At 52.2% G+C, this 16,020-nt stretch overlaps 1 protein-coding gene across 1 annotated transcript; it reads right to left on the bottom strand.

Moving 5' to 3' along the window:
* Positions 1-801: 801 nt before the first annotated feature.
* OTX2 (orthodenticle homeobox 2) lies at positions 802-8,855 on the bottom strand. The gene is made up of 5 exons (XM_027704032.1): positions 8,745-8,855; positions 8,460-8,550; positions 4,706-4,923; positions 4,150-4,301; positions 802-2,738 (listed from the first exon to the last, which is right to left on the bottom strand). The coding sequence occupies exons 3-5, from the start codon at positions 4,800-4,802 to the stop codon at positions 2,118-2,120; spliced, it is 870 nt and encodes a 289-aa protein (XP_027559833.1). The 5' UTR covers positions 4,803-4,923; positions 8,460-8,550; positions 8,745-8,855; the 3' UTR covers positions 802-2,117.
* Between the last annotated feature and the right edge of the window lie 7,165 nt (positions 8,856-16,020).

The raw sequence follows: 16,020 nt of genomic DNA, 5'->3' as shown, positions 1-16,020 counted from the left end.
GAGGCACCGATGGGATGACAGTGACTCCACACCCGTGGCCCCAGGTGACTCACAGGCAGGAGGGTGCTAGTGACAAGCCCTGGGGGACAGCAGGGGACAGGGAGTGGGATGGTGCTGGTGGTGCTGAGGACTTTTCTCAGTGTCTCTCTCTCCTCTATTTCCAGAGGTCTGTTTTCTTGCTGCGTTAAATCCAAACCAAGTTCAGGGCTCCAGCGACGTGCGTGGGAAGGAGAGAGGGAGGAAGAGGGAGATGGACAGAGAAAGAGCCACCAAGATGCTTGGGAAGGGCCTGATCCTTAGAAGTGGCTTTGACTTGTGAGACTGTAGCTCAAACACTTGTCCCCCTCCTTCCCCAGCACCTTTGCTCAAGTGGTTCTGCCTGATCACTGCCAGGTTCCCCCTTCTCCTCCCTGGAAAGTTCAGGGCTCATCCCAGACACAGCTGGGGACTTCATCTCCCAGGAGGCCACAGAGCAAACGCATCCCCTCCCTCCCCACAAAGAGATTTGGGAAAGCTGGGGTGGGAGAGGTCACGTTATCCAAGCTCTGTTTGTAATGGAAGTTTTTTTGATAAAAAGTAATAAATAAATAAAAAAATAAATAATAAAAAAAATAATCCCTCCTTGGTTTTGCTTCCTTCACCTCGGGGAGCTGCCAGCAAAACCCCCTTTGTCTCAGCCCTGCAGGAGCAGCAGGACCCTCCTGGACCCCCGTGCCTGGCTGCAAACAGGAAACCAGCAGCCGGCATCGCTCCTTCTCCGTCACTCGCCGGATGAGATTAAAACGGAAGACAACCATCAAGTGTGCTAGAACCATTTTAATATAATTATACATATCTGCCAAATCCAGGAAAAAAAGGTTTATGCATATATATCTTTTTTTTTTTTTTTCAGTTAACATCTGCAAGCATAAACGACAATGAATTTCTTGGTTTGAATTCATCCAGGTCAGAGCAACTGCCCAAAGTCCTGTTGGATTTGACGGATACTGCCGGCGTGGCCAGCAGCTAAGGGAGCTCCAGAGGAGTTTAATGTCCTCAGGTTGGGGCATTTTCGGTCTTTCCTCTTTCATTCAGAGACAGTTTGTTGTAAAAAGTTTCAGTGCAGTTCACCTCGGGTGAAAGGCGATCGTGTTTTTTGTGTTTTTTCTTTTTTTGTTTTTTATTATTTTTTTTAAATATATATTTTTAATTATTTTTTTTTAAAGATGATAATAGGTAACTCAGTTGCTCTGAATTTTCACTTATAATTATAACCTATTTAAATCACAGCAGAACTCCCGCTGGTGCAGAGTTCATAGTTGCATACAATACAGGAGATCACAGTTTTGAAGTCTAGCACAGATTAAAAACCACAGATGTACCATTTATATAAGACACACACTGATTGTCTCTTAAAAACTACATATTGACTCCTTATGAACATTATCTTTTTTTTTTCTTAATCTTTAAATAAAGTAGTGCAGCTAGGACAATCAGTCACACAACCCACACAGCCCTGAACCAAGTTCTCCGGGTGCCAACTTGAGCAAGTTGGGCATGAAACAGTTGGATGAGCTTGAGAGAGAGAAAGAAAGAGGGAGGGAGAAAAAGAGGGAGAAAAAGAGAGATGTTGTCCATTCCGAATAGTTTAACCGAGGGTTGGCTAACACATTGGAAACCTCTGGGTGAAGGATCATCTTTCCACGCACACACAAAAAAAAAAAGAAATAAAAACCTAGATTCTTTTTTTTTTTTTTTTTTTTTTAAAACTGGCCCGTAGCTGGGACGATCTCCCAACCTCTTCCAAACAAAGAAACCCAACAATTGCCTAAAACTAGAAAGAACACAGATGGGTCTGTCTGGTTTCTGCTCACTAGATGATCTGTCCGTTTAAGGCCTTCCTCCTCCGTTTTTCCTCTTTTATTATTCCTTTTCCAGAGCGTCTGAGCAGGAGATGAGTCTGAACGGGATCACACCAACACTGTCCCCCTCTTGTTGCTGTCGGTTTTTTTTGTTCGTTTGTTTGTCCGTGGAGTTACTTTTCTCTTTAATTTAACCAAGACCTGACTAAAACTGGAGCATGTTCAGCCCAGCCTGTTCGTTCTCGTCGCGATTTCTCTCGGTATCACAAAGGTTCTTCACAAAACCTGGAACTTCCATGACGATGTCTGGTCCTTATAATCCAAGCAGTCAGCATTGAAGTTTAACTTCCAGGAGGCGGTTTGGTCTTTATAATCCAAGCAATCGGTGGTGGAGTTAAAGCCCAAACTGGAGGCCCCATAGCCCTGGGTGGAGAGGGAGGCTGGAGACTGGTTGAGGTGGCTGGTGACCGCGTTGGCACCCATGGGACTCAGAGTGGCCCCCGGCCCAGGGAGCTGGTGGTGCATAGGGGTCAAGTAAGATCCACAGTCCATCCCTCCGAAATAGGAGGTCGATCCAGCGTATCCTTGGCTGTAGCCTGATGCCTGGGTGTAGGTCATAGGATAGGATCTCTGCATGCAGGAGGAAGAGGTGGACAGGGGGTCTGAGAGCGGGGAGATGGACGCCGGGCTCCAGATGGATACGGGGGCACTGCTGCTGGAAATGGTGGGGACTGAGGTGCTGGAGGGGGGAGTGAACTGCCCGCTGGTCCCGCTCTCCGAACTCACTTCCCGGGCCGGTGAATTCTTCTTCTTAGCTGGCCGGACCTTGTTCTGGCCCCCGTTCTGCTGCTGCTGCTGCTGCTGCCGGCACTTGGCTCGGCGGTTCTTAAACCACACCTTGAGACACAGACACGGGGAGGGAGAGAGAAAAAGGCCGGTGTTAGGGATGCACAGGCAAACCCAAGGGTGGAAAGAGGTGATGTCAGGGAGACCTCGCCGGGGAGAGGGACCTAAAAGTGCTCCCCAGCAGTGGAGGGTTGCAGGCTGCTGCAAAGGAAAGCTCCGGGGCTCCCCCTCCCTGAGATCATTAGCAGTAATAACAAGTGGAAATCACAAATCAAACTCCTTAATAAGGTCACTTTTGGGGGAGAGCCGGGGGGGGGGGGGGGGGGGGGAGCATTCCCTCTTTGCTGCTTGCCAGCCGGGGACCCCCAGGAATTGCCATTGAAGGCCTATTGAAGTCAAGCCCTTAATTAGAAACAATAGAACATCAGAAAGGGAGGGAACAATTAGGGAAACAGAGGTAGGGGTTGGGGAGGGGGGTAAAGATGTCTCATTTACCCTCCAAACAGGCTCTCTGTGCTCACCCCCTCAGCCAGAGTCGGCCCCTCAGCTCATCTCACCTTCTCTTAGCAGGGACCAAGGGGGTTGTCTCTGGAGAGGTTTGGAGGGGAGAAGGATGGGGTTTGACATGGGGGTATCCCAATCCCAGGCTGCCACACTCCACGGGGACATGGCGCCACGCAGCCTCAGGAAGCCTCTCAAGGAGACAAGTGGGAGGGATGGCTTTGGAGATGCCTTGCCCCTGCTGCTGGGGAGTTCTAGATCCCTGATGGGGGCAGGACCCTCCTGTCCTGCCAGCAGCACCTCCAAAATGCTGCCTGGATGGAGCCCCCGCAGGCTGCTTGCAGGGGAGGCACAGCCCAGCCCCAGGAGAGGGGTCCACCAAGGCAGCTCCTCTCTTATCAAAGTCCCTTCAAAGGGGGAGGAAGCACCCAGCCTGTACTGGTGCGAGTGGGGATCCCAGTCTGGCCCAGCTCTGGATATGTGGTGATCCCTGGGGAAGGGGGGGATCCTTTACGGCTTCTGCAGGGCTCTCAAAATGCCTGCAGGACAGGCTGGGATTTGGCACCCGGGGCAAGGCTTGGTATAGAGTTTGAGAGTGCTGGGGAATCCTCAGAGAGGCTGAGGGGGCTGGGAAGGAGGGAGCTGGGAAGGAGCGTGGAGGGCTCAGGAGCTGGGATCTGGAATGTATACGACACCTCCACAGTGCACAGGGAGGATGGGGGGAGGACACACTCCAGCCCTGGGGATGCAAACCACCACTCCATCCTACCCTGCACCCCCACCCACCTCTGAGCCTCTTTTATCCCACAGGGGTTTGATTTGGCTCCAGGACTGACCCCATCCCCTGAACCAGCCCCCTCATCTCCCTGCCGGCCACAGGCCAGTCCAAACCCTTCACGCCGGTACAGAGTGGGGGGGGGGGGGGTCAGGCAGGGCTCTCCGGGGCCACCCCGCTTCCTACCTGCACTCTGGACTCGGGCAGGTTAATTTTCAGGGCCACCTCCTCCCGCATGAAGATGTCGGGGTAGCGGGTCTTGGCGAAAAGAGCCTCCAGCACATCCAGCTGCGCCCGGGTGAAGGTCGTGCGCTCCCGCCGCTGCTTTCGGGGGGTGGCTGCGAACGGAGCCAGAGGCCCTGGCTGTCAGTCAGCGGCCCCTCAGACCCCAGTGTCCCCTCCAGCCCCCTCCCCAGAGGGGCACCCACATTCCCTGCCCTCTCCCGGGAGATCTGCACCCCAGTATCAGCCGCCGCCGCGCCGCAATCCCAGCTCCCCATCTCCCCTGGATGGGGGTTTGGAGCGTCTGTCCCCCACCTCCAGCAAGAGGCTCTCCTCTCTTTGCAGCCCCTTTCCCGGATAAAAAGTTGGGATTGAGGAAGAAAGGAGACAGAGGGACTCCACACCCTCACCCACCCAAGCCAGCGTGATCCCGGGACATGTTGTGTCTCCAAAATCCCAGCGGCTTCTCCTCCGCGGGGGCAAAAAGAGAGAGGGAAGAGGGAAGAAAAACGTGGCTTACCGGGATAACCGACGGACGGATGCAACAAATCCATGCCCGAGGTTGTGAGACTCAGGCCATTGACTGCATAAGGTGGTTGCTTAAGATAAGACATCATGCTAAAGTTGTGGCGGGGAGGAGAGTTGGCCGAAATCCGGGCGAGGGGGAGCCGGCCGAGCGCCCTGCCTGCCCCGGGCGGTGCCTGGGGGAGCCGTCGGGCGGGGGGGGCCGCCAGGTGCCTGCGCAGGAGGGAGAGGAGGGAGGAATGGAGGGATGAAGGGGGAGTCAGGCCAGCTCGCTGCCCCCCCCACCCCCCCCCCCCGCTTGATCCCCGCCGCCGTCCCCCCGTCAATCCTCCCGCTCGGAAAGCCGGACCCCAGCCGGATTTGGGAGAGCTGGGAGAGACTGACTAGATAAACGCATCTCTCCCCAAAAAGGGAGAAGAGGGGAGGGGGCACATCTCAGCCAGTAATTACTACCCGAACAAAACCCCCCCATGCCTTCAACTGCCCGCATTGTACGGCAGCCGGGGGCATTTGCATAGGATTCCCGGCCGGGCACCGGCTAATTGTCTCAAGCAAAACTTGATTGGGGCCATTGGCAGACACAAAGAACCCCTCGGCTAAATAAATAATGCAGATAACAAAGCCCAAGGGTGAGAAACAAAGAAACAATTCAAGAAACCTATCTCTCCACTAGTCTCTTGCAAGGACTTTAATTATCCCAGGTTTGGGCAACATTCAAACCTTCCCCCTCCACTCCCCCTTTTCCCCTTCCCCCCGACGTTGCTGCATTTCAGAGCTCAAATGCCCGCTCGGGGAGAGTCAAACTTTTCTGCTCTCCCGCCACCAGTCCACGTCTGCAGTAATTTCCACCGGCCATTTGCACCTAATTAGTACTCCGGGTAATTAGATTTGGAGGCAAGTAACAGATTTATTAGGCTTTCAAGAAACTCTTGATGACGGAGCTGAAGCTAAACAAACACCTCGGTGGTGAGCGGCCCCGGGACGGCCCCGGCGGGCGAGCGGCTCCCCCGGTTCCTGCTCCAGCTTTCCCGGTCCCCGCTCGGGCTCTCCCGCTTCCCGCCCGCTGCCCCGACGGGGCCGGGCTCTCTGCAGCGGGGGGCGAGGGGAGACCCAAACACACACTCCGCCAAAAAATGGCCGACAGGGGTCCAACCCGGGCTCCTGAAAGGGTTAAGACTGTTTGCCCCGTAGAAAATATTTTTTAAAACCTTTTAGGGAGAAATCTCGCCCTTCCCTCCATTCCCCAGCGGCCGTCGGGGAAACGAACTCCAGCACAACTTTCTTCCCCAAAACACCCCAAAACTCCGTGTTTCGGCTGAGCCGCCGCCCCGGGAGGACGAAGCTCTGCCCGAGGGGGGTCCTGCGGGACCCCCAGGACAGGGTGCACCCTCCGCCCGCGCCGTCGGTGCTGCTTTATCCGCGGCGCGGAGTTTCCCCTTTTCCCCTCGGGGCTGAGCTTTGCCCCGCACAAACGCGCTGGGCGGCGGATCCAGCGCGGGGTGCGCAGGGTCGGGCCCCCCGGAGGAGGCCGAACAGGGGCGATTACACCGAGGGGGGAGCCCCGCTCGCAGCTTCGGCCGCCGGTTTGTTCACCGCGCAAGATGAGCGGGAGAACCCAACGGGGGTTGCCGCCCGCTTAAAAACGGGCTAACAAAAATTAAATAAAAAAAAAAAAAGAAAGGAAAAAGAATAAAAGGACGAAAAAAGCGCCAACATCTCCTCCAAAAAAAGCAAGCCCAAAGCTCCGCTCGGTTAAACTCGGCGGCATCCCGCCGAGGCGCCAGCCCGTCGCGGCCGCCCGCGGAGCCCCTCGGCCGCGGCCGCGCATCCCGGGGCCGCCCCGCAGCCCGCGGAGCAACGGCTCCGCTCCGCAATCTGTCACCTTTCCCCCTCCTCCTCCCCCCTCCCCGCTCCGCATAGATCCCGGCTACCAGTTGCTCTGCCCTCGCTCAATAATAATTACCCCGTCCGAGAATTAATTATAATAAATGTTTTCTTGATAAACTAACGAGATAATCCGGGCGGCACACGCTCCCTAATTACGGGCCACCGGCCCCGGCTCCGCTGCTCGCCCCGGTGATTAATGCGGGGCAGCGATCCGCACCCGGGCGCGCAGCCTGCGCCCCTGCCCCCGGCAGCGCTGCGGGGGGACGCGGGGGCCTGGGGGGCTCGGCCGGGGCGCGGAGCAGCGCGGAGGGGCTCCCGCGGAGGGGAAGGGTGAAGGAGCCGAGGTAGAAAAGGGAATTTGTTGTCTTTTGTTTTGCAAACGAGAGCCGCGTTCCCTGCCCGCATCGCGCTCTCCAACGAATTTCTGACATTTTTAAAAATTCTATTTTGTTTAAAAAAATTTTGGTTTTGGTAAATTCTAATTTTTTTCCCCCTGGAGAAAACCCGTCCGTTCGGGGTGATATTTCCCAACGCGGGGATTTTCTCCCGAGGCGAAGGCGGTAGGGATGGACCCGTCACCGGCTCTGCTGAGCGGTCCCCAGCGCTTCGCCCTCCGAACCTCCGCGCTGCTCCGCGGCCGCGGCCCCTCTCGGGGACCGGGAGCGGAGGAGCCGGGCTCGGCGGGCAGCCACCGCCGCCGCGGGGCCGTCTGACCCGTCTCTGCCTCCCAGCAGCACCCGGTCGCATTTTTTAACTGCTTTCCCCCCCACCCCCTTTTGAATGTATTTTTTTTTAACTAAAGTTGCACCTTTTCTACATAAATAAATAATAAACCTCAACTTCTCTAAACAGCCCAAATCGAAATAAATCTTGGCAGCGAAAGAGGTTTTTAGTTCTAAAGAAACTTGTGCCGGTGCACAAGCACTTTTCCCGACTTTCTCTTTGTCAGCGCGGTGCGATTCAGAGGAGAGAGGCCGGGGCGCGTTATTCCCGGCCAGTGTCTTTGGGAAGCGCTTTCCCACGGCATTAAAAAATTAAAATAAAATAAGAGAAGGGAGGTGGAAACCAGCTCCAGCCCCTCTCCGACCTGGATGCCATTCTCGCCATCCATTTTGCCCACACCGAGTCGTGAAGCTCTGGCCCCAAATGCCTTGAAGATTTCTCTCCCTGCGATTTCCAGCCTGGTTCTCCGGGGCTGCGAGTGCTCGGAAACACCTTTACAAAATTACTTTGCTGAGTCTCCACACCGCGAGGAAGAGGAGGAGGATGAAGGGGGTCTCAGGTAGGAACCCCACTCTCGGAGGGGAGAAATTTCTCCCCGGTTATTCCTAATTTTAAAAGTCCAGCTTGAGGTTCAGGAAATAACTACAGGCCAGAGGAACAGGCCGGGGAAAAAAAAAATCATGTGCCCGACGAAATCGCGGTGAAGCCGAGAAAAGAGCGGCTCCGCGCCCGACCCCCGCCCGCCCACGGGAGACAGCCCGGCCGCGGCCGCGGGGGGCAAGGGCGGCGGCAGGGAGAGCCCCCGGCTGCCCGGCTTTGGCCTTTCGCCCTCTCCTCCAGCAGCTCGCGGTCCCCACCGAAGACCGACCCGGGGCCGCCCGGGTTGTTCCCGACCCGGGGCCGCCACCGCCCGGCCCGGCCCGGCCTCTCCCGGGCAGCGCCGCATCTCCCGCGGGGACCCGCCTGCTCCCCGCTACCCGCACGGCGCACCCCCGCCGCACACAGGCGTGTTTAATAGTAGTAATGATAATAATAAAATTTTAAAAAATATAATTATGATTTTAATTCCCCCTTTCCCTGCGTTCCTGCCCGCCCGGCGATGCCCCCAAGGAAGGATGGAGCCGGCGGGTCGGACTTACCTGCGAGCCTCGCCGGAGCCGCGGGCAGGGCTGGGGGGCGAAGGGGGAAACCTGCTCCCGGATCCTCGCCAAATTCAGGGCTCGGGCTGAGCTGGGAGAGAAAGCACAAAGCGGGAGGTTAGAGAGCTCGCCGCATGCACATGCCCACGACATCGGGGGAAAGGGGGGGGGGAAAGGGGGGGGAGAAAAAATGTTTGAAAAAGGAGAATAAATGGGGGAAAAAAGGGGAGGGGACGGTGCAGGAAAGGGATGTAGGGATGCTCGGGGTCTGGGCTCGGTACATACAGAGCTAGCCGGTGCTGGAGCTGGTCAAAGTGATTTTATTTTTAATAATAGTGGCAGGGTGCGTTGGAGCTGAAGGTCTCTACCTCTCTCGGGGAGCTTTGCTGAGAAAGCGCCTCTCTGGCAACTTTTTGACGCAAACTCTCCAACCAATGGCAGGGAGAGAGTGATTGACACATCTAAGCCAGGGGGAAAATAATAAAAACACACACAGGGGGAGGAAAAAACAGGCCGCTGCTGTACCGGGGGGACAATCCAGAGAGAAATAACAGCCACCGAAATGACACCAGAATATACATTAAAAGAACCTGCTCGGTTTAAAAATATACATTATGGAGTGGAGCAGATGAAGTCATTGTAGAAATTAATGTGATGGACAGCAGAGATGGAATTAGCGTATAGCCCGGGGAAGGAGAGGAAGGGGGGCCAGCAAAAAGCTGGGGGGTGGCTGTAATAATAACAACAAAAGATATTAAAATATATAAGTAAATATTTGTGAAGGGGGGACATGGAGCCTGCCAGGAGCCCTTGGCTGAGCAGGACGAAGCTGAATGAGAGGAAACCCGCGGGTGCAAAGGGCAGAATCCCCCCTCAGCACAGAACGGGGTACCAGGGTGTCCCCAGTCCCGGGTCCCCCCGCAGACCGGCTGCACCCCAGTTCCACCTCCCACGGGCCAATTGTCCCCTGGAAGGAGGGAAATTGAGTCACCGGGGAGAGGACATAAATGCGTTTTAAATTGTATTTTTAAAGATGTGTAGGGATGATGGTGTAGAACGGGACTTAGTGGCGCTGCCTTGAATTTGCAAATAGGGATGTGCACATGTTTTAATCGAAATAAATTGGGAGTAGTGAAGGGGTGAGAGTGAGGAGGGCCTGGGGGGTTCCCGGCCCCGGGTAGAGCCCAGCCGGGCACACCGGGCACCGTGGTGTTTCCCTCGCACCTCCCGTCCCCACTCAACTTCTCCCGGCTCAAAGAACCCCGAAAATAAAGCTCTGGCAAAAGGCAGGAGGATGGAGGCGGCCGAGGTCGGAGGGAGGGAGCGCTCACACACTTTCCTCACTTGTGACAATGGGGGAAAAAACTGCAGCGGCTCGATCATTTTAACGGGGTGACCTATGTTAATGAAGTTATAGCAATTAATTCGCCTCTTTGTGGCTTTCTCCGAGCCTGGCTGAGTGCGATCCAACGTGGTTGTCCTTGGACTTTAGCGCTGGCGGTGCAGCCCGGGCTGGCGGTTTGCAGGAGCAGGTTTGGGATGCTCGGGGCTGGGCTGGGCTGGGTGGTGTGGGTTGGTTTTGGGTTGTTTTTTTTTTTTTTTCTTTTTTTTTCCCTTTCCTCCCAGAAGGGAGGAGGAAGGAGGCGGCAGAAGGGAAGGAGGGAGGGGAGAGGAGGGGAAATTAAACAAATAAACAAACAAACAAACAAAATACCCCCTCGCCCAGAACGGCCGCAGCCCTGCTCGCCGGAGCCGCTCCCACTTTGGCCGCTGGGTTGTATTTTTTTTTTTTTTTTAAATTTTGCGAGGCCACTTCGCGGAAAGTTGGTACCCGGGGTACCCCTGGTTGGTACCCCGCGGCCCCCCGGGACTCCCGGCCCCTGCCCTTCTTGGAGCTGTGTTTTGATTTATTTTTCCCTCCCAAACCCACGAGACTTTTTTGGGGACTTTTCTGGGGTTTTATTTGTTTAGCTGAGCTTTTTTATTTTATTTTGGGAGGGGTAGAGAGGGGCGGCTGCAGCCCCCATCTTTTTGCAGCAACCCCCGCCCTCTCTCAACCCTTGCCCAGAGATCCGCGCCGGGCAAATCCTTCCCTCACCTCCCCGCATGTCGGCACGGCCACGCCACCCCTCAGCCTCTCCTTTAGCAGAGCACCAGGAATAAATATCCCGATTGAACCCTTCCCCCCCTTCCACCCCCTCCGCCTTTGCCATCGTCTCCCGCCCCCACATATTATTTAATAACCTTAATCCACCTCGGAAGAATGAGAGAGATAATTCGTCCCCGTGTATCCTGACCAGGAGGGTATTTTCGAAATCGATTAAAAATAAAAGGGGAAAAAAATTAAAAAAAAAAAAAAAAGAAAAGAAAAGAAAAAGAGAAAAAAAAAAGAAAGAAAGAAAGGGGTGTTTGGGGGCTGGAGGCAGCCGGGCTGTGGCAGGGGAGGGTTGAGCAAAGCAGAGAAATAAAATTCAGTGCCTGAAGAAAGTAGCTGGGAGAGCAGGATGGGAAGCACAGCCCAGCCGAGCTGCCAGCCCTGCCTGCAGCTGCCCGCGCTGCCTGGCCCTGGGCAGCGGGCAGGGAGAGCTGCTGCCCTGCCTGCAGTCTGCCAGAGGAGCAGAAGCATCCCAGCCTTTCCCTCTGCCCCCTCCAGCCCGAGGAGTTGGGAATAATTCCCGCGGCCAATAAAACAAGTGGCAGAGATGGACAGTGTTACTTAAATAAACAAGGGTCTCTTTAAAATTCTCATCCACTTCAGATGTCTAAAGTAAGATTGTGATGATTTTGTCACGGTTTGGTAAATTTACCCCTTTAAGAGGCTTTCATAAATCCCAGAACACACCTTCAGCCAGATTTGAATATAGATTTAGGTTTTAAAACCCAGAAGCTGGGAACACCGCTTTATCAAAGAGAATTTCCCTTTAGCTTAGCAATGTGTCGGAATGGCTCTTGCAAAGATTGGATCTGAGAGGGGGAAAAAGGGGGAACCTTCTTTCCTGGAGCAATCCTGCACACACTTTGCAGCTGCCTCTGCCTTCAACCTTCTGCAGCCCCGGGAAAAGTTGCAAAAAAAATTAATATGAATTGTTGCAGCTGTAGGATCTCGATTTTTTAAAAAATTGCTATTTTTTAATGATTTTTTTTAAACTTTCCAATCTCTTCTGGTCCATTTGGAAAGCGTTGCAGAGCAGGTACAGTCCCAGAGATCCAGACTAGCTGGGGCTAACGGGGAGTGAGTGGAGATGTGTGATTTTCTGCCCTCTAAGAACTTTGTGCTCAGAGAACCAAAATCTGCTTCTGGGATGAAAAGAAACTGTAACTTCTGCTTCTCAGTAAGTTCTCCAACTTTCCAATGCCAATCGGGTTATCAAAGCCATTTTCTCTCTCTGCATAGTTGTCTTTCTTCTCTCCTCTTCTCTTTCACCCTCTTTACTTCTCCTTCTGATTTAATTTCCGACTCTTCTGACTATCGCGACCGTTTCGCGAGTGGTTTTATTGCCGTGTGTTTCGCTCCCAGGGATGAGCGCGCTGAGCTGCTGCCCGCGTTTATTATGACCAAGGGGTAGAAAAAAATAAGGAATCATTTATTCAGGTCGGGTGAAAGTTAAGGAAAGAAGCAAAAAAAAAAAAAAAAAGAAAAAGAAAAACCGACCCCCAAATGAACCGAATTATAATTTGTCATCTTTGTATCTCTGATCGGCTCCGGAAAGCGATGCATGCTACGCGCTTTTAAGCTTTTCCGTCATCGGATTTGTGTCTAGTTAAAATATTCCAGACTTTCCTTGAAGTTTATCTGCAATTCAAGTGCCGGTTGGGGTTTATTTTAGTTTAGGGTTTGGGGTTTGTTTGTTTGTTTGATTGCGGGTTTGTGGTTCGTGGGTTTTTTTCTTTTTTTTTTTCTTTTTTTTTTTTTTTTTATTCGACACTCCCCTCAACCCCAAAATCTCCCTTTCTGGGGGTGCAAAGCCGAAGACATTAGTATGGCTGTGTCACTTCGAGAAAGGGTCAGATTCGTTTTAAAATGCCGGAATGCTAAAACAAAAAAAAAAAAAAAAAGAAAAAGAAGAAAATTCTCCTTTTTTTCCAAATGTCTGGGAGGGGGATGGCGGAGCCGTCACATCTTTTGGGGAAGGAAAAAATAATAATAAAAATACATATATATTAAGGCAGCATCTTTGCCTAGATGAAAGCAAGTTTTATAATTGGGATGGGGGGGGAGAGAGGAGGGGACGGTGGAGTTATTTGGGGGCGATCTGAAATTTGCCCAGCTCCTCTCGGAGCCAGACAAGTCCTAAAAACGTTACCCCGAGAGAAGAGAAAGTGAGGTCAGGGCTGGCACCTAAGGGAAGGTCTTCTGTGCAACGAGGCGGGGGGGAAATACCCCCCCCCCAAAAAAAAAAATAATACAAACCCAACTTTAAACAGAGAAATAAATGATTATTATTAAATAAATTAAAAAAGCACTTGGGGGAGGCTGTGCGGGGAGGGGGGGGAGGGTACACGCGTGGGGGCCGGTGCGGGGAGTCCCCCGGGGGTCGGTGCGGGAGGTTGGGACAGGGGTGTGTGTCCGTGTGTGTGTGTGAGAGTGTGTGTGTGTGTGTGTTGATGAAAGGCGCTAATACTGCCAGTTTACATAATTTTTCTCTCCAGGCCATGAAGTTACCTTGATGAGCAGCTTGCTGCAGCAATCAGATTATAGCTCCCAACCCAGATATTAAAATAACAGTTACAGTCCCGCATCCCGCGTGTTGGCAAACTTGGGAGAAATGAAGGGGTCGCGGGAGCGGGGGGGGGGGAAGGGAGAGAAAGAGCCAGAAAAGGGGTTTTGTAAGAAAGAAGAAAAGAAAACCGCGGAGAAGCTTTAAACTAGTCTTTCGTTTGCAACCTTTTACAACCTTTATTTCCCGTATATGAAAAGCTCCTTTTATTGAGACCCAGAAAGAACTTTTATTTTTTTTTCCCTCCCCCCTTCGGATTTTTAATTAGAGCCCATCAATTGCAGCCATATATATAGGAATCGATATAAAGTAATCCGTGGAGATGGGCTAAGGTTTTAATCGAAAATCTTCTTTGCCATTCTTTGCAGATCTTCTTTAGCCGCTGGCTGGTGGAGAAACAAATGTTCATTACAAAAATACCCCCCAGAACCCCCCAAAGCAGCTCCCCCCCACAACTAAACAAAGCCACAGTGCAGAAAGCTTGTAAAAGATCCCAAACCAACTGTTGTTACCATGTGAATAAGGAATTACTCTTATGCTTAACTTCATTCTCCCTTGCAGGCAGGTATTTTTCACGTTGGAAAGTTTAAAACTAGATTCGAATAACACAGCTAATTATTTTTTCTGTCTTAAATTGTATCTGGGTAATGGTGTTTTCCGTGCGGGAAGGGTCTGGCTTGTGCCGCGAGTGTCTGTCTGTCTGTCCGGTAACAAAGATCCCACAAGTATAACACAGCAGTGAAATCCAGATCCCGTCCTCTTGCAGCTTCTCAGGCTCACAAATATCGCACTTTCTTTTATTCTTTTTTTTCCCCCCCCCTTAGTGTCTGGCTTCCCCCCCTTTCTTTTCTTTGTTGTTTTTTTTTTCTTTTCTTTTCTTTTTCTGCAAGTGCTTTATATCATATAAAATTTAACTCTTTGCTTCCCCGTCATGAAATATTTGTTTTCCTATGTAAAAAGAAAGGAAGAAAAAAAATCCCAACTCCCCCCAAAATCCCCCCAACCTTCCTCCTTTCTAAAGAACTAGGGCTGTTTTTCTCCAGGGGAAGGAGGGGGGGAGTGGAAGCTAAATATTAAACAATGCGGGCAGCTTCGGGTTTATTTTGGTAAATTAATTGTGAGACTATTCTGGCTCCTGTGTGTTTCTGCATGATTAAACTCTGCTATTTGTTCCCCAAAGCTCCACATTAGCAGAAAGTGCAAGTCTATTTTAAAGCATCATCCTCAGGTTTAATGTAAGCAAACTGGGCTGAGTGAAAAGTTTACCCGAGTAATTGCAGCTAAGAGTCCACTGTAGTTGTTTTAATCATTATTTTCTATCTGATAAGTGCGTTTTAAAGAATGGACTCTGCATTTTTTTTAATCTGAAGGAAGCGAATCTGACCGTATTTGTACCCAAACCTCGCGTCTTATCTGTATGAAATTTCAATTTATTTAAAAGCCTGGTATTTAATACACGACACGGGCCACATTTAGTTTAGACAAACCCCCTCTTGTACTTTCTCCGTAATCACGCCTAATGAAAACGTGGGATTTTCCCATTATTAAAAAAAAAAAAAAAAAAAAAAAAAAAAAGTGAAAATATAATGCATCTTCATTAGGAAAATTGACTGCTGTGCTCAAGACAGTTCTTAATTGAAAAGGCAACCTATTTTAATGGTGTGGTTGAGGAGAAGATTACATACTTTATCCAAACACAAAGACAATTAATAATGAGGACCAGGCTGCTGCCATTAACTCTAATGTAGTTACATCAATGTCAATGGAAGTGCTCGTACCTGAGAGGTGCTGGGGGACGCGCCCGCGGCCCCGCCGCGCTGCCCGGCCGCGGCTCAGCCCCTCCGCCGCCGCCAGCCCCGGGCATCGCCGCCCCGCTCCACCGGGAGACCCCGCCAGCATCGACCCCCGTCCGTACTGGGATTATTTTTATTATTATTTTCAGTTTTAACGCCAGCACGACCCCGAGAAGTTGTGCGAGTGCGGCTTGCCCTCGCCGCCTGCTTTAAAGGGACTTTTCAGAGCTGCCTAATTCAGGATATTTAAGCGCAGGACAATGCAGGGTGGTGGGAGCGCTTAAGCTGCAGTTTGCAAACGAATCCATGCCCCACAGCCAAGGGAAAAGTCCTGTGTTCCCCCCCACCCCCCGCTCATTCCCGGCGCTGCCAAGCTTAGCGTTCGCCCGAGAGACGCCTCCACTTCAGGCATTTATTTGGACTTAAAAAATAATAAAAAAAGAAATTAAAATTAAACTTTCATCTGCTCGATGCGCCCATCAGGTGTGTTTATGACGAGCGTTGGCTGTGGAGGGTTTGCCTGGTACTTTTTTTTTCCCCCCCTTCCCTTTCCCAGGAGGAGCGGATCGGTGGAGTCCCGCTCCCCCCGCCGGAGCCCCGCGCTGTTTGCGCGGCCGCGGAGTGAGGGAGGGAGAGAAGGGATGCTCGGAGCGCTGCGTGCCTTCCCCCAACTTAAACAAAGTCCTGTTCAAAGCCCCTTCCTCGGGAGTGAAGTCGATTCGATAATTATAAATAAAATAATTAAACCAGAGCAGCGCGATTCCCCCCTCTAAATAAATAAATAAATAAATATCCGATAGTTGATCCCTCCCACCCCCCAAAATTGCTCCCCCGCCCAGTGCCGGCAACTTTCCCGCAGATCTTTGTCCCGCACAGGGCAAAGCCGGGCCGGTAACAGGGGAGGGGAAGGGGGTGTCCCGGTTTCTTGGTTGGATTTATTTTGGGGGGTGAGCAGGATTCCCGGCCGGGGTCCCGCGTCTCTGGTGCGGGAAGTGGGAAGATGGGATGTCCCTCTTCTCAGCCGCCTCCCATGGGTGCAAATAGGCTTTT

The sequence above is a fragment of the Neopelma chrysocephalum genome, unplaced genomic scaffold (assembly GCF_003984885.1).
Source record: "Neopelma chrysocephalum unplaced genomic scaffold, ASM398488v2 Primary Assembly neopelma1_253, whole genome shotgun sequence".
NCBI classification, from domain to species: Eukaryota; Metazoa; Chordata; class Aves; order Passeriformes; family Pipridae; genus Neopelma; species Neopelma chrysocephalum.
The sequence above is the reverse complement of the archived record's forward strand: the minus strand, read 5'-3'. Positions and strand labels throughout refer to the sequence as shown.

What these genes read in the sequence shown, in the direction of transcription:
- OTX2 (XM_027704032.1), bottom strand. Translation starts at nt 4,802, where the DNA reads ATGATGTCTTATCTTAAGCAACCACCTTATGCAGTCAATGGCCTGAGT. An exon ending in TCCGTCCGTCGGTTATCCCG is followed by an intron (nt 4,302 to 4,705) that starts GTAAGCCACGTT and finishes CTCCGTTCGCAG; the next exon opens with CCACCCCCCGAAAGCAGCGG. An exon ending in TGCCCGAGTCCAGAGTGCAG is followed by an intron (nt 2,739 to 4,149) that starts GTAGGAAGCGGG and finishes CTGTGTCTCAAG; the next exon opens with GTGTGGTTTAAGAACCGCCG.